The 16,568-nt window shown below is 75.7% G+C and overlaps 1 protein-coding gene across 12 annotated transcripts in view; it reads left to right on the top strand.

Moving 5' to 3' along the window:
• The window catches only part of RYR1 (ryanodine receptor 1), a 154,298-nt gene that overhangs the window by 80,680 nt on the left and 57,050 nt on the right, over positions 1-16,568 (top strand). For all 12 annotated transcript variants that reach the window (XM_089769837.1, XM_089769842.1, XM_089769833.1 and 9 more), the window contains 15 exons: positions 1,072-1,149; positions 1,247-1,322; positions 1,988-2,111; positions 2,564-2,679; positions 3,367-3,434; positions 4,717-4,838; positions 5,978-6,027; positions 7,745-7,805; positions 9,487-9,725; positions 9,987-10,068; positions 10,794-10,924; positions 12,153-12,467; positions 14,008-14,248; positions 14,482-14,569; positions 15,788-15,880. In XM_089769837.1, coding sequence (XP_089625963.1) covers positions 1,072-1,149; positions 1,247-1,322; positions 1,988-2,111; positions 2,564-2,679; positions 3,367-3,434; positions 4,717-4,838; positions 5,978-6,027; positions 7,745-7,805; positions 9,487-9,725; positions 9,987-10,068; positions 10,794-10,924; positions 12,153-12,467; positions 14,008-14,248; positions 14,482-14,569; positions 15,788-15,880 — 1,884 coding nt within the window. The remainder of the gene's footprint in view (positions 1-1,071; positions 1,150-1,246; positions 1,323-1,987; positions 2,112-2,563; positions 2,680-3,366; positions 3,435-4,716; positions 4,839-5,977; positions 6,028-7,744; positions 7,806-9,486; positions 9,726-9,986; positions 10,069-10,793; positions 10,925-12,152; positions 12,468-14,007; positions 14,249-14,481; positions 14,570-15,787; positions 15,881-16,568) is intronic.

Below are 16,568 nucleotides of genomic sequence, written 5' to 3'. Positions count from 1 at the left end.
GGGGGCAGGGAGCCGGGTTCTGTCTCTGTTCGGGGAGGCAGTGGGGGCTAGTGGTCAGAGCGGGGGCGGGGACCTGGGTTCTGTCCCTGTTCGGGGAGGCAGTGGGGGCTAGTGGTCAGAGCGGGGGCGGGGAGCCGGGTTCTGTCCCTGTTCGGGGGGGCAGTGGGGGCTAGTGGTCAGAGCGGGGGCGGGGAGCCCGGACACCTGGGTCTGTCCCTGTTCGGGGGGGCAGTGGGGGCTAGTGGTCAGAGCGGGGGCGGGGAGCCCGGACACCTGGGTCTGTCCCTGTTCGGGGAGGCAGTGGGGGCTAGTGGTCAGAGCGGGGGCGGGGAGCCGGGTTCTGTCCCTGTTCGGGAGGGCAGTGGGGGCTAGCGGTCAGAGCGGGGGCGGGGAGCCCGGACACCTGGGTCTGTCCCTGTTCGGGGAGGCAGTGGGGGCTAGTGGTCAGAGCGGGGGCGGGGAGCCGGGTTCTGTCCCTGTTCGGGGGGGCAGTGGGGGCTAGTGGTCAGAGCGGGGGCGGGGAGCCCGGACACCTGGGTCTGTCCCTGTTCGGGGGGGCAGTGGGGGCTAGTGGTCAGAGCGGGGGCGGGGAACCCGGACACCTGGGTCTGTCCCTGTTCGGGGGGGCAGTGGGGGCTAGTGGTCAGAGCGGGGGCGGGGAGCCGGGTTCTGTCCCTGTTCGGGGGGGCAGTGGGGGCTAGTGGTCAGAGCGGGGGGCGGGGAGCCCGGACACCTGGGTCCCTTCAGTGGTGCCCTTGGGAGCCGGCTCCGTGGTGGGGGGAGGGGGGACCGGCCCACCCACCCAGCAGGACGAGCGGCCCATGGGCTGGGTTTATGGGGGGCTCTGCCCTGAGGGCCGCCCCTCTCGCCCTGTGGGAGCCAGGCGTCGGCACAGGCTCGGCGCTGGGAATCGCAGGCACTCCCTGCCGGCCGGTGGGAGCAGTAGAGGGGCCATGACACATGGGGGGTGGCCAGGGTGGAGCTGCGATTGGGCAGGAGGGACGTGGGGCAGGTTGTTACAAACTGCCGGGGGGGGCACACGGCCCCACTGAACTCTAGCCCCTCCCCCAGGCGACCTACGACCCCAGTCACGGCTACAACCCCCAGCCCGTCGACCTGTCGCTGGTGACGCTGTCCCGGGAGCTGCAGGTGAGACGGTCGCCCGGGGCCGGGGGGCTGCTTGGCTGGGCACGGCTGGGGCGCCCCACAGGCCCCGAGGGGATGACGTGCCCCCCTCTGCCCGCAGGCCATGGCGGAGCAGCTGGCTGAGAACTATCACAACACCTGGGGGCGTAAGAAGAAGCAGGAGCTGGAGGCTAAAGGCGAGTGTGTGTCCTCCTGCCCCGGGCTGTCCGTGCGTCCGTCCTGCCCCGGGCTGTCCGTGCGTCCGTCCTGCCCCGGGCTGTCCGTGTGTCCGTCCTGCCCCGGGCTGTCCGTGCGTCCGTCCTGCCCCGGGCTGTCCGTGTGTCCATCCTCGGAGCCCCAGGCTGTCCACGCGTCCGTCCTGCCCCGGGCTGTCCGTGTGTCCGTCCTGCCCCGGGCTGTCCGTGTGTCCGTCCTCGGAGCCCCAGGCTGTCCATGCATCCGTCCTGCCCCGGGCTGTCCGTGTGTCCGTCCTCGGAGCCCCGGGGCTGCCGGCTCAGCCTCTATATCATATCGGGGGCCTGGCTGAGCAGGGGCGGGCTGGGTAGCCCTGGGGGGCCTGGCTGGGTGTGGGTTGGGTGGGCGGCAGGGGGCTGGGTAGCCTGGGGGGGTGCTGGCCAAGTAGCCCAGGGGGGCTGGGTAGTCCGGGGGGGCTGAGTAGCCCAGGGGGGACTGGGCAGGGGGCTGGTGGCTGGGTGGGGGGCTGGCTAGCCCAGGGGGGTTGGCCAGATGGGGGGCTGGGTAGCCCAGGGGGGGCTGAGCAGGGGGCTGGGTAGTCCGGGGGGGGGCTGGGTAGCCTGGGGGACTGGCCAGGCGGGGGGCCGGCTGACCCCTCTCTCCGCAGGGGGCGGCTCCCACCCACTGCTGGTGCCCTACGACACGCTGACGGCCAAGGAGAAGGCCCGGGACCGCGAGAAGGCGCAGGAGCTGCTGAAGTTCCTGCAGATGAACGGCTACGCGGTGACCAGGTGGGGCGTGGGGCCAGCCCTCCCCGTGGCTCCCGCAGTCCCCCCGACCGGGCTCGCCCCCGAGGGGCTCACCCCGAGTCCTGTGCCCTGGGACAGGACTGTCCTCCCTGACCCCACCCGTCTGTTCCCTCCTGCAGCCTCTCCCTCTGTGCCACCCTGGGGGGGTCCCCGTCCCTGTGCCACCCTGGGGGGTCCTGGTCCCTGTGCCATCCTGGGGGGGGGTGGATCCCTGTCCCTGTGCACCCCAGGGGGGTCCCTGTCCCACTCTGGGGGGTCTCTGTCCCTGTGCCACCCTGGGGGGTCCTGGTCCCTGTGCCATCCTGGGGGGGGGCTCTGTCCCTGTGCCACCCTGGGGGGTCCTGGTCCCTGTGCCATCCTGGGGGGGGGTCCCTGTCCCTGTGCACCCTGGGGGGGTGGCTGGGGAGACAGAGCCCCGACCCTGCTCTCCCCAGGGGCCTGAAGGACATGGAGCTGGACTCCTCGTCCATCGAGAAGCGCTTTGCCTACGGCTTCCTGCAGCAGCTGCTCAAGTGGATGGACGTCTCGCAGGAGTTCATCGCCCACCTGGGTAGGGCCCCCCGCGGCCGGGGGGGCACATCCGGGGATCGGTGGAAGGGCCGGGAGCAGAGGCGTCTGGGTTCTGGGCCAGCAGTGGGGTCTAGGGGTTAGAGCAGGGGAGAACACCTGGGTTCTGGGCCGGCAGTGGGGTCTAGGGGTTAGAGCAGGGGAGAACACCTGGGTTCTGGGCCGGCAGTGGGGTCTAGGGGTTAGAGCAGGGGAGAACACCTGGGTTCTGGGCCGGCAGTGGGGTCTAGGGGTTAGAGCAGGGGAGAACACCTGGGTTCTGGGCCGGCAGTGGGGTCTAGGGGTTAGAGCAGGGGAGAACACCTGGGTTCTGGGCCGGCAGTGGGGTCTAGGGGTTAGAGCAGGGGAGAACACCTGGGTTCTGGGCCGGCAGTGGGGTCTAGGGGTTAGAGCAGGGGAGAACACCTGGGTTCTGGGCCGGCAGTGGGGTCTAGGGGTTAGAGCAGGGGAGAACACCTGGGTTCTGGGCCGGCAGTGGGGTCTAGGGGTTAGAGCAGGGGAGAACACCTGGGTTCTGGGCCGGCAGTGGGGTCTAGGGGTTAGAGCAGGGGAGAACACCTGGGGGCTTGGAGACGTCAGGGGCCGGTTGCCTCAACGTGTTCCTGGCGGCGGCTCCCCAGGGCCCGGAGGGGGCGCGGCCCCCGGGAACTCACGCGCGCTCTCCCCGCAGAGGCCGTGGTGAGCAGCGGGCGGGTAGAGAAGTCGCCCCACGAGCAGGAGATCAAGTTCTTTGCCAAGGTCAGTGTGTCGCTCTGTGCCCAGCGAGCCGGCGGCCCAGGGAGGAGCCGCAGAACCTGCACCGGCTCTTCTGAGCCACGCCGGGGCGCTAGAGCCGGCTGGATGTCACGGCTTGGGAGCGCCGGACAGGCTGCCCGGGGTGTGCCCGCCCGGCCCTGGGGCGCTGGCCCCGCCCATGGGTCTGAGCCTCGCCCGGCCCTGGGGCCCTGGCCCCGCCCATGGGTCTGAGCCCCGCCCAGCCCTGGGGCCCTGGCCCCGCCCATGGGTCTAAGCCCCGCCCAGCCCTGGGGCCCTGGCCCCGCCCATGGGTCTGAGCCTCGCCCGGCCCTGGGGCCCTGGCCCCGCCCATGGGTCTAAGCCCCGCCCAGCCCTGGGGCGCTGGCCCCGCCCATGGGTCTGAGCCCCGCCCGGCCCTGGGGCGCTGGCCCCGCCCATGGGTCTGAGCCCCGCCCGGCCCTGGGGCGCTGGCCCCGCCCATGGGTCTGAGCCCCACCCGGCCCTGGGGCGCTGGCCCCGCCCATGGGTCTGAGCCCCGCCTGGCCCTGGGGCGCTGGCCCCGCCCATGGGTCTGAGCCCCGCCTGGCCCTGGGGCGCTGGCCCCGCCCATGGGTCTGAGCCCCACCCGGCCCTGGGGCGCTGGCCCCGCCTATAGGTCTGAGCCTCGCCCGGCCCTGGGGCGCTGGCCCCGCCCATGGGTCTGAGCCCCGCCCGGCCCTGGGGCGCTGGCCCCGCCTATAGGTCTGAGCCTCGCCCGGCCCTGGGGCGCTGGCCCCGCCTATAGGTCTGAGCCCCGCCCGGCCCTGGGGCCCTGGCCCCGCCCATGGGTCTGAGCCCCGCCCGGCCCTGGGGCCCTGGCCCCGCCCATGGGTCTGAGCCCCGCCCGGCCCTGGGGCCCTGGCCCCGCCCATGGGTCTGAGCCCCGCCCGGCCCTGGGGCCCTGGCCCCGCCCATGGGTCTGAGCCCCGCCTGGCCCTGGGGCCCTGGCCCCGCCCATGGGTCTGAGCCCCGCCCGGCCCTGGGGCCCTGGCCCCGCCCATGGGTCTGAGCCCCACCCGGCCCTGGGGCGCTGGCCCCGCCCATAGGTCTGAGCCCCGCCCGGCCCTGGGGCACTGGCGGGGCTTTGGCATGGAGCTGGGAAGCTGGGGCAGGCGGGTGCCGTGGGTCTCCGGTGCGAGGGGCGTGGGGGGCGGCGCTGGAACACGGAGCCAGGCAGCCGGGATCCCCTCCCCCTCCCGCCCCATCTCCGAACCTCCCTCGTTAACCGCGGCTCCCTGCCCCATAGATCCTGCTGCCCCTCATCAACCAGTACTTCCACAACCACTGCCTCTACTTCCTCTCCACGCCCGCCAAGGTGCTGGGCAGCGGGGGCCACGCCTCCAACAAGGAGAAGGAGATGATCACCGGGTGAGTGGGGCCGGCCCCGGGCGTCTGGCCAGACTCCCCCCAGCTGCAGGCCAGCCCCCCGGCCTCCTCTGCATGGTGACTGGGCATTGCCGGTGTGGGGCATTGCCGGTGCCCCTCACTCCCCCCCCAGGCCTGCCGGTGCCCCACGGCCCCTGCCCCCCAGCCCTGCCGGTGCCCCTCACTCCCCCCAGGCCTGCCGGTGCCCCACGGCCCCTGCCCCCCCAGCCCTGCCGGTGCCCCTCACCCCCCCCCCCCAGGCCTGCCGGTGCCCCTCACTCCCCCCCCAGGCCTGCCGGTGCCCCACGGCCCCTGCCCCCCCAGCCCTGCCGGTGCCCCTCACTCCCCCCAGGCCTGCCGGTGCCCCACGGCCCCTGCCCCCCCAGCCCTGCCGGTGCCCCTCACCCCCCCCCCAGGCCTGCCGGTGCCCCTCACTCCCCCCCCAGTCCTGCCGGTGCCCCACGGCCCCTGCCCCCCCAGCCCTGCCGGTGCCCCTCACTCCCCCCCCAGGCCTGCCGGTGCCCCACGGCCCCTGCCCCCCCAGCCCTGCCGGTGCCCCTCACCCCCCCCCCCCCCCAGGCCTGCCGGTGCCCCTCACTCCCCCCAGGCCTGCCGGTGCCCCACGGCCCCTGCCCCCCCAGCCCTGCCGGTGCCCCTCACTCCCCCCCCAGGCCTGCCGGTGCCCCACGGCCCCTGCCCCCCCAGACCTGCCGGTGCCCCTCACTCCCCCCCCAGGCCTGCCGGTGCCCCACGGCCCCTGCCCCCCCAGCCCTGCCGGTGCCCCTCACCCCCCCCCCCAGGCCTGCCGGTGCCCCTCACTCCCCCCCCAGACCTGCCGGTGCCCCTCACTCCCCCCCCAGCCCTGCCGGTGCCCCACGGCCCCTGCCCCCCCAGCCCTGCCGGTGCCCCTCACTCCCCCTCCCAGGCCTGCCGGTGCCCCACGGCCCCTGCCCCCCCAGCCCTGCCGGTGCCCCTCACTCCCCCCCGCAGCCCCTGCCGGCCTGGCCCTGGGGTGCCGCTCACACAGTGCCCCAGTGCTGTGAGTGAGGGGGCCCCCACCCACCCACCCTCCCTGCTTTCTGCCCCTTCTCTGCAGTGTCTCTCTCTTTCACTCTTTCCTCTCTCCCCCTCTCTCCCTCCAGCCTGTTCTGCAAGCTTGCCGCCCTGGTCAGGCACCGGGTCTCTCTCTTCGGTAAGGGCCCCTGCCGTGGGGCTGGGCTGGGGGCTGGGGGGAGCCAAAGCCCATGTCGGGCACCTGAGACCCCTCCCAGACTGCCCTGGGCTCCCCCCAGCCCTCGTCTCCCTGCCCCCTAAGCGTGTCTCTGCCCCCTCCTTCCCTGCCCCCTAAGCCGTGTCTCTGCCCCCCTCCTTCCCCTGTCCCCTAAGCCGTGTCTCTGCCCCGTCCTTCCCCTGCCCCCTAAGCCGTGTCTCTGCCCCCTCCTTCCCCTGCCCCCTAAGCCGTGTCTCTGCCCCCTCCTTCCCCTGCCCCCTAAGCCGTGTCTCTGCCCCCTCCTTCTCCTGCCCCCTAAGCCGTGTCTCTGCCCCCTTCCGTCCCTGCCCCCAGGCTGTTACCCTGCCCCCCCTTCCCTGCCCCCTAAGCCGTGTCTCTGCCCCCTCCTTCCCTGCCCCCTAAGCCGTGTCTCTGCCCCCTTCTGTCCCTGCCCCCTAAGCCGTGTCTCTGCCCCCTCCTTCCCCTGCCCCCTAAGCCGTGTCTCTGCCCCCTCCTTCCCCTGCCCCCTAAGCCGTGTCTCTGCCCCCTCCTTCTCCTGCCCCCTAAGCCGTGTCTCTGCCCCCTTCCGTCCCTGCCCCCAGGCTGTTACCCTGCCCCCCCTTCCCTGCCCCCTAAGCCGTGTCTCTGCCCCCTCCTTCCCTGCCCCCTAAGCCGTGTCTCTGCCCCCTTCTGTCCCTGCCCCCTAAGCCGTGTCTCTGCCCCCCCTTCCCTGCCCCCTAAGCCGTGTCTCTGGCCCCCTCCTTCCCTGCCCCCTAAGCCGTGTCTCTGCCTCCCTCCTTCCCTGCCCCCTAAGCCGTGTCTCTGCCCCCTCCTTCCCTGCCCCCTAAGCCGTGTCTCTGCCCCCCTCCTTCCCTGCCCCCTAAGCCGTGTCTCTGCCCCCTTCTGTCCCTGCCCCCTAAGCCGTGTCTCTGCCCCCTCCTTCCCTGCCCCCTAAGCTGTGTCTCTGCCCCCTCTTCCCTGCCCCCTAAGCCGTGTCTCTGCCCCCCCCCTTCCCTGCCCCCTAAGCCGTGTCTCTGCCCCCCTTCCCTGCCCCCTAAGCCGTGTCTCTGCCCCCCTCCTTCCCTGCCCCCTAAGCCGTGTCTCTGCCCCCTTCTGTCCCTGCCCCCTAAGCCGTGTCTCTGCCCCCCTCCTTCCCTGCCCCCTAAGCTGTGTCTCTGCCCCCTCTTCCCTGCCCCCTAAGCCGTGTCTCTGCCCCCCCCCTTCCCTGCCCCCTAAGCCGTGTCTCTGCCCCCCCCCTTCCCTGCCCCCTAAGCCGTGTCTCGGCCTGTGAGGGCGGCGGGACCCCCGGCCCTGCCCCCGGCCCAGCCAGGCCCTAGAGCAGGTTTATTGCTGCTCAGAGGTGCAGCCCCGGGAGCCAGGGCAGAGCCTTCGTCCTCCTGGGGGGAGGGGCTCACAGGCCCCTGACCCCCCCCTGCCCCTCCCCCCAGACCCCATTTGCTCACACCCCTCCCCCGGCCATGCTTGGCCACGTGCCCCCCCCCCAGGCAGTGCTACAGACACCGGCCAGCAGGGGTCACCCCCGGCCCCCCCAGCTCCCGCGAGTGCCCAGCAGAGCGGGCCCCGGGCCCCCTGCACCACGCTGCCCCCCAGGCTGTTCCCTGCCCCGCCCCCCGTCTGCCAGGGCCCAGCCCTGCGGCTCAGCAGGCCCCCGGGTGCCTGAGCGGGTCCCTCCCCCCAGGCACGGACGCGACGGCCGTGGTGAACTGCCTGCACATCCTGGCTCGCTCGCTGGACGCCAGGTGAGCCGCTCGGGTGAGGCGGAGGGGGAGGGAGCTAAGCAAGTGGGGGAGAACTAGGGACCCCTCACCCAGCACGGGCCACGGCCCCTTTCGGTGGGGTGGAGGCAGGTTACACGGGGACCCGCCCGGTGGCGCTGCGGCTGGCTCTGGGGAGGCGCGGGGCTGGCTGTACAGAGACCCGCCCGGTGGCGCTGAGGCTGGCTCTGGGGAGGCGCGGGGCTGGCTGTACAGGGACCCGCCCGGTGGCGCTGCGGCTGGCTCTGGGGAGGGGCGGGGCTGGCTGTACAGGGACCCGCCGGGTGGCGCTGCGGCTGGCTCTGGGGAGGCGCGGGGCTGGCTGTACAGGGACCCGCCCGGTGGCGCTGCGGCTGGCTCTGGGGAGGCGCGGGGCTGGCTGTACAGGGACCCGCCAGGTGGCGCTGCGGCTGGCTCTGGGGAGGCGCGGGGCTGGCTGTACAGGGACCCGCCGGGTGGCGCTGCGGCTGGCTCTGGGGAGGCGCGGGGCTGGCTGTACAGGGACCCGCCCGGTGGCGCTGCGGCTGGCTCTGGGGAGGCGCGGGGCTGGCTGTACAGGGACCCGCCCGGTGGCGCTGCGGCTGGCTCTGGGGAGGGACGGGGCTGGCTGTACAGGGACCCGCCCGGTGGCGCTGAGGCTGGCTCTGGGGAGGCGCGGGGCTGGCTGTACAGGGACCCGCCGGGTGGCGCTGCGGCTGGCTCTGGGGAGGCGCGGGGCTGGCTGTACAGGGACCCGCCCGGTGGCGCTGCGGCTGGCTCTGGGGAGGCGCGGGGCTGGCTGTACAGGGACCCGCCCGGTGGCGCTGCGGCTGGCTCTGGGGAGGCGCGGGGCTGGCTGTACAGGGACCCGCCCGGTGGCGCTGCGGCTGGCTCTGGGGAGGGACGGGGCTGGCTGTACAGGGACCCGCCCGGTGGCGCTGCGGCTGGCTCTGGGGAGGCGCGGGGCTGGCTGTACAGGGACCCGCCGGGTGGCGCTGCGGCTGGCTCTGGGGAGGGGTGGGGCTGGCTGTACAGGGACCCGCCCGGTGGCGCTGCGGCTGGCTCTGGGGAGGCGCGGGGCTGGCTGTACAGGGACCCGCCCGGTGGCGCTGCGGCTGGCTCTGGGGAGGCGCGGGGCTGGCTGTACAGGGACCCGCCCGGTGGCGCTGCGGCTGGCTCTGGGGAGGGGCGGGGCTGGCTGTACAGGGACCCGCCCGGTGGCGCTGCGGCTGGCTCTGGGGAGGCGCGGGGCTGGCTGTACAGGGACCCGCCGGGTGGCGCTGCGGCTGGCTCTGGGGAGGCGCGGGGCTGGCTGTACGGGGACCCGCCCGGTGGCGCTGCGGCTGGCTCTGGGGAGGCGCGGGGCTGGCTGTACAGGGACCCGCCGGGTGGCGCTGCGGCTGGCTCTGGGGAGGCGCGGGGCTGGCTGTACGGGGACCCGCCTGGTGGCGCTGCGGCTGGCTCTGGGGAGGCGCGGGGCTGGCTGTACGGGGACCCGCCTGGTGGCGCTGTGGCTGGCTCTGGGGAGGCGCGGGGCTGGCTGTACAGGGACCCGCCGGGTGGCGCTGAGGCTGGCTCTGGGGAGGCGCGGGGCTGGCTGTACAGGGACCCGCCCGGTGGCGCTGCGGCTGGCTCTGGGGAGGCGCGGCAGCCGCCAGTGCCCAGGGCTGAGCCGTTCCCGCGGCAGGACGGTGATGAAGTCGGGGCCGGAGATCGTGAAGGCCGGGCTGCGCTCGTTCTTCGAGAGCGCCTCGGAGGACATCGAGAAGATGGTGGAGAACCTGAAGCTGGGGAAGGTGTCTCAGTCGCGCACCCAGGTGAAGGGGGTGGCGCAGAACATCAGCTACACCACCGTGGCCCTGCTGCCCGTGCTCACCTCCCTCTTCGAGCACCTGGCCCAGCACCGCTTCGGGGACGACGTCATCCGTAAGGGCCGGGCCGGGGGAGGGGCTCCGGGGGGGGGGGGGCAGCCCAGGTCCTGCTCTGCCCACGTGACTGGCCCCCCTGGGAGCCCCCCTGCTGCAGGACCGCGGTTTCCAGGAGGAATCCCTGGCAAGGGCCAGGCATGACGGCTGCTGCTGCCCCAGGCGGGGTGCACTGGGGGGTTCCGGGGGGTCCCTCCAGCCCAGGGCAGGGGATTGCGGGGAAACGACACCCGCCCTGACCTGCCCCCTCTCCTCCCCCCAGTGGACGACGTGCAAGTCTCCTGCTACCGCACCCTGTGCAGCATCTACTCCCTGGGCACCACCCGCAACCCCTACGTGGAGCGGTGAGCCGGGGGCACGGACAGGGGCAGGGGGGCACGGACAGGGACAGGGGCCGGGGGGCAGGGCCAGGCGCCGGGGGGCAGGGCCAGGGGCAGGGGCCGGGGGGCAGGGCCAGGGGCAGGGGCCGGGGGGCAGGGCCAGGCGCCGGGGGGCAGGGCCAGGGCCAGGGGGGGCAGGGCCAGGGGCAGGGGCCGGGGGGCAGGGCCAGGCGCCGGGGGCACGGCCAGGGGCAGAGGCCGGGGGGCAGGGGCAGGGGCAGGGGCCGGGGGGCAGGGCCAGGCGCCGGGGGCACGGCCAGGGGCAGGGGCCGGGGGGCAGGGCCAGGGGCCGGGGGGCACGGCCAGGGGCAGGGGCAGGGGCAGGGGCCGGGGGGCAGCAGAGGGCAAGGTGGGGTGGGGGCAGAAAGCAGTAGGTACAATGGGGTAAGTGGGAGCACAGCGAGGGTGATGGGGGTGCAGTGAGGGGCACATCCTGGTGATGGGGGCAGAGGAGGGCGCAGGGGTTGACCAGGGGGTGCGGGGTGGGGACCGGGGGGGAGGGCGCAGGGGTGACCAGAGGGGTGGGGACTGGGGGGGTGCGGGGTGGGGGCCGGGGGGGGGAGGTCTCAGGGGCTGACCGGGGGGTGGCCGGGGGGGTGCGGGGTGGGGGCCGGCGCAGAGGGAACCGGGGGGCGCAGGGCTGGGGGCCGGCTATCCAGCCGAAATGTCTCTGATCGGGCCCCCCGCAGGCAGCGTCCCGCCCTGGGCGAGTGCCTGGCCCGGCTGGCAGCCGCGATGCCCGTGGCCTTCCTGGAGCCGCACCTGAATGCTCACAACCCCTGCTCCGTCTACACCACCAAGTCCCCGCGGGAACGCGCCAGTGAGTGCCCCCCCCCCCCGCCCCCCCACGCCCCACGGGCCCCCCACGTCCCTTTGCGCCCCACAGGCCCCCTGTGCCGTAGCTGGGGGGTGTCTGCGCTGTGACCCGGGGTCCCCTGCGCTGGGCTGGGCGATTCCCACGGACTCCCCCACATGTGGATTGGCCCAGCCTGGGCCGGTAACCCCCCCCCCATTTCCGGGGGGTGTGTGTGTGTCACGAACACCAGGTTTCGGGGGAAGGGGCAGTTGCTGGCTGGGAAACAGGAAGGAAACAGCCTAAGCTGGGGGCAGAGGGTCTGGGGGGGCGATGGACCCGCTACCCCAAGGGGGCTGAGGCATCCTGGCCCCGACTCCTGTGGCCCCCTCCCGTCTGTGCTGGGCTGTAGCCGGAGGAGCAATAAACCCCCCGGCCGGCGCAGTCCGTTCTGGCTGCCCCCATTCCCCTCGGCACCTCCCCGGGCTCCCCATTCCCCTCGGCACCTCCCCGGGCTCCCCATTCCCCTCGGCGCCCCCGGGCTCCCCAGTCCCCTCGGCACCTCCCCGGGCTCCCCAGTCCCCTCGGCTCCCCCGGGCTCCCCATTCCCCTCATCCTCCCTTTGGCACTGTGGGCTCCCCAGTCCCCTCGGCACCTCCCCGGGCTCCCCAGTCCCCTCGGCACCCCCGGGCTCCCCATTCCCCTTGGCACCTCCCCAGGCTCCCCATTCCCCTTGGCGCCCCCGGGCTCCCCATTCCCCTTGGCACCTCCCCGGGCTCCCCATTCCCCTCGGCGCCTCCCCCGGGCTCCCCATTCCCCTCGGCGCCCCCGGGCTCCCCATTCCCCTCGGCACCTCCCCGGGCTCCCCATTCCCCTCGGCACCTTCCCGGGCTCCCCAGTCCCCTCGGTGCCCCTGGGCTCCCCATTCCCCTTGGCAACCCCCGGGCTCCCCATTCCCCTTGGCACCTCCAGGCTCCCCAGTCCCCTCGGCACCTCCGGGCTCCCCAGTCCCCTTGGCGCCCCCGGGCTCCCCAGTCCCCTCGGCGCCCCCGGGCTCCCCAGTCCCCTCGGCGCCCCCGGGCTCCCCAGTCCCCTCGGCGCCCCCGGGCTCCCGATTCCCCTCCCATGCCCCCCCATTGCCCGTCCACGCCCTGCCGGCTCCCCGCTCTCGGGTGCCAGCCCCCTCTGGGGGTCCCCGCCGCGGGGGCGTTCTCGTGCAGCCGTGCCCCCCGTGGGTAACCCCGCCCCCCCGCAGTCCTGGGGCTGCCCAGCTGCGTGGAGGAGATGTGCCCCGACATCCCGGCGCTGGAGCGGCTCCTGCGGGACATCAGCGGGCTGGCGGAGTCGGGCGCCCGCTACACGGAGATGCCGCATGTCATCGAGGTGACGCTGCCCATGCTCTGCAACTACCTGCCCCGCTGGTGGGAGCGGGGCCCCGAGACCCACCCCCAGGGGCCCTGCTGCACCCAGGTCACCTCCGAGCACCTCAACACGCTGCTGGGCAACATCATGCGCATCATCGTCAACAACCTGGGCATCGACGAGGCCTCCTGGATGAAGCGGCTGGCGGGTACCAGGCAGGGGCGGGGCAGGGGCGTTCCCCTCCGGGAGAGGGGGGGTGGCTGGCTCGGGGGGGCGGGGCAGGGGCGTTCCCCTCCGGGGTGCGTGGGGGTGGCTGGCTCAGGGGTGGGACAAGGGGTGTTCCCGTCCGAGGCGGTGTGGCGGGGGGTGGGGCATTCCCCTCCGGGGGGCGTGGCTCCATCTGGCCGTGGTGAGGGGGCGGGGGCTGGGGGCTGGGGGGCTGGGGGGCAGGGCCGTGACCTCTCCGCCCCCCCACCCCCCCAGTCTTCGCCCAGCCCATCGTGAGCAAGGCGCGGTGAGGGGGTGGGGGCGGGGGCGGCTCCGGGGGGCAGGGCCGTGACCTCTCCGCCCCCCCCCCCCAGTCTTCGCCCAGCCCATCGTGAGCAAGGCGCGGTGAGGGGGTGGGGGCGGGGGTGGCTCCGGGGGGGCAGGGCCGTGACCTCTCCGCCCCCCCCCAGTCTTCGCCCAGCCCATCATGAGCAAGGCGCGGTGAGGGGGTGGGGGCGGGGGCGGCTCCGGGGGGGCAGGGCCGTGACCTCTCCGCCCCCCCCCCCCAGTCTTCGCCCAGCCCATCGTGAGCAAGGCGCGGTGAGGGGGTGGGGGTGGGGGCGGCTCCGGGGGGGCAGGGCCGTGACCTCTCCGCCCCCCCCCCAGTCTTCACCCAGCCCATCGTGAGCAAGGCGCGGTGAGGGGGTGGGGGCGGGGGCGGCTCCGGGGGGGCAGGGCCGTGACCTCTCCGCCCCCCCCCAGTCTTCGCCCAGCCCATCGTGAGCAAGGCGCGGTGAGGGGGTGGGGGCGGGGGGCGGCTCCGGGGGGGCAGGGCCGTGACCTCTCCGCCCCCCCCCCCCCAGTCTTCGCCCAGCCCATCGTGAGCAAGGCGCGGTGAGGGGGTGGGGGCGGGGGTGGCTCCGGGGGGGCAGGGCCGTGACCTCTCCGCCCCCCCCCCCAGTCTTCGCCCAGCCCATCGTGAGCAAGGCGCGGTGAGGGGGTGGGGGCGGGGGTGGCTCCGGGGGGGCGGGGCCGTGACCTCTCCGCCCCCCCCCAGTCTTCGCCCAGCCCATCGTGAGCAAGGCGCGGTGAGGGGGTGGGGGCGGGGGCGGCTCCGGGGGGGCAGGGCCGTGACCTCTCCGCCCCCCCCCCAGTCTTCGCCCAGCCCATCATGAGCAAGGCGCGGTGAGGGGGTGGGGGCGGGGGGCGGCTCCGGGGGGGCAGGGCCGTGACCTCTCCGCCCCCCCCCCAGTCTTCGCCCAGCCCATCGTGAGCAAGGCGCGGTGAGGGGGTGGGGGCGGGGGTGGCTCCGGGGCGGCGGGGCCGTGACCTCTCCGCCCCCCCCCCGTCTTCGCCCAGCCCATCGTGAGCAAGGCGCGGTGAGGGGGTGGGGGCGGGGGCGGCTCCGGGGGGGCAGGGCCGTGACCTCTCCGCCCCCCCCCCAGTCTTCGCCCAGCCCATCGTGAGCAAGGCACGGTGAGGGGGTGGGGGCGGGGGTGGCTCCGGGGCGGCGGGGCCGTGACCTCTCCGCCCCCCCCCAGTCTTCGCCCAGCCCATCGTGAGCAAGGCGCGGCCGGAGCTGCTGCGCTCCCATTTCATCCCCACCATGGAGAAGCTGAAGAAGCGGGCGGGGAAGGTGCTGGCGGAGGAGGAGCAGCTGCGGCTGGAGGTGAAGGCGGAGTCGGAGGACGCGGAGCTGCTGATCCGCGACGAGTTCTCCGTGCTCTGCCGCGACCTGTACGCCCTCTACCCGCTGCTCATCCGCTACGTGGACAACAACAGGTGGGCGGGGCCACGGCAGGGGGCGGGACCGCCACGGGGGAGGGGCCTGGCCTGGAGGACCTCCGCGAGAAGGGGCGGGGCCTGGCCATGGGAGGGGGCGGGGCCTGCTCCAAGTGCCACATGACGGGCCGTGGCCGTACGCCCCCCCGCAAGGTTGGAGCCCCCGGGGGAGGGGGCCCAGTCACCCCCGGGCAAGGGCGGGGCTCCGGCTGACCCTGCCCCCGGCTTCCTAGGGCCAAGTGGCTGATGGAGCCCGACTCGGACGCCGAGGAGCTGTTCCGCATGGTGGGCGAGGTCTTCATCTACTGGTCCAAGTCGCACGTACGTGGAGGCAGGGGGCTGGCCGGGGGCCCAGCGGGGGGGCTGGCAGGGCGGCGGGGAGCCGGGCGGGGGGGCTGGCTGGGCGGCGGGGAGCCGGGCGGGGGGGCTGGCTGGGCGGCGAGGAGCCGGGCGGGCGGGGGGGGCCGGGCAGCGGGGGGGCTGGCTGGGCGGCGGGGAGCCGGGCGGGGGGGCTGGCTGGGCGGCGGGGAGCCGGGCGGGGGCCCGGGGGGGCTGGCTGGGTGGCGGGGAGCCGGGCGGGGGGGCTGGCTGGGCGGCGGGGAGCCGGGCGGGGGGGCTGGCTGGGCGGCGGGGAGCCGGGCGGGGGGCCCAGCGGGGGGCTGGCTGGGCGGCGGGGAGCCGGGCGGGGGCCCAGCTGGCTGGGGCGGGCGGGGCTGCCGGGAGCCGGGGGGGCGCTGGCCAAGGGGAGCCAGGCGGGGGGCCGGGGGGGGGGCTGGCTGGGCGGCGGGGAGCCGGGGGGGCGCTGGCCAAGGGGAGCCGGGCGGGGGCCCAGCAGGGGGGCGGGCAGGGCGGCGGGGAGCCGGGGGGGCGCTGGCCAAGGGGAGCCAGGCGGGGGCCCAGCAGGTGGGGCGGGCTGGGCTGCCGGGAGCCGGGGGGGCGCTGGCCAAGGGGAGCCAGGCGGGGGCCCAGCGGGGGGGCTGGCTGGGCGGCGGGGAGCCGGGGGGGCGCTGGCCAAGGGGAGCCAGGCGGGGGCCCAGCGGGGGGCTGGCTGGGCGGCGGGGAGCCGGGGGGGTGCTGGCCAAGGGGAGCCAGGCGGGGGCCCAGCGGGGGGGCTGGCTGGGCGGCGGGGAGCCGGGGGGGCGCTGGCCAAGGGGAGCCAGGCGGGGGCCCAGCGGGGGGGCTGGCTGGGCGGCGGGGAGCCGGGGGGGCGCTGGCCAAGGGGAGCCAGGCGGGGGCCCAGCGGGGGGGCTGGCTGGGCGGCGGGGAGCCGGGGGGTGCTGGCCAAGGGGAGCCAGGCGGGGGCCCAGCGGGGGGGCTGGCTGGGCGGCGGGGAGCCGGGGGGGTGCTGGCCAAGGGGAGCCAGGCGGGGGCCCAGCGGGGGGGCTGGCTGGGCGGCGGGGAGCCGGGGGGTGCTGGCCAAGGGGAGCCAGGTGGGGGTCCGGGGGAGGGGCCGGGCGGGGCGCTGGCCGTGGGGACTGGGCCGGGGCCTACAGGGGTGCCGGGGTGCCGGGGCGACTGACCGGGGTCGGGCTCCCCCAGAACTTCAAGCGGGAGGAGCAGAACTTCGTGGTGCAGAACGAGATTAACAACATGTCCTTCCTCACGGCCGACAGCAAGAGCAAGATGTCCAAGGTGAGGCCTGGGGGGCGGGGGTCCAGCCGTGGGGTCGCTGCCTGGACGCTGTGCGGCCCCGCTCCCAGGCGCCCTGGAGGGCCCCCACGCACGGCCCAGCGCGTGGGAAATGCTCCGGGGGCCCCCCCGCTCCATCCCGCGGGCCCCCCCGCCCGGTCCGAGTGACCCCCCGCCCGGTCCGAGTGCCCCCCGCTCCGTCCCGCGGGCCCCCCCGCCCGGTCCGAGTGACCCCCTGCTCCGTCCCGCGGGCCCCCCCGCCCGGTCCAAGTGCCCCCCTGCTCTGTCCCACGGGCCACCCCCGCCCGGTCCAAGTGCCCCCCTGCTCCGTCCCGCGGGCCCCCCCGCCCGGTCCAAGTGCCCCCCCTGCTCCGTCCCACGGGCCCCCCCGCCCGGTCCAAGTGCCCCCCCTGCTCTGTCCCACGGGCCCCCCCGCCCGGTCCGAGTGACCCCCCACCGGTCCAAGTGCCCCCCTGCTCCGTCCCACGGGCCCCCCCGCCCGGTCCAAGTGCCCCCCCTGCTCCGTCCCACGGGCCCCCCGCCCGGTCCAAGTGCCCCCCTGCTCTGTCCCACGGGCCCCCCCGCCCGGTCCGAGTGACCCCCCGCCCGGTCCCAGTGCCCCCCCGCTCTGTCCCGCGGGCCCCCCCGCCCAGTCCAAGTGCCCCCCTGCTCTGTCCCGCGGGCCCCCCCA

This window comes from Pelodiscus sinensis, chromosome 18 (genome assembly GCF_052426305.1).
Source record: "Pelodiscus sinensis isolate ZL-2025 chromosome 18, ASM5242630v1, whole genome shotgun sequence".
Taxonomy (NCBI): domain Eukaryota; kingdom Metazoa; phylum Chordata; order Testudines; family Trionychidae; genus Pelodiscus; species Pelodiscus sinensis.
This window is presented reverse-complemented; position numbering and strand designations above follow the sequence as displayed.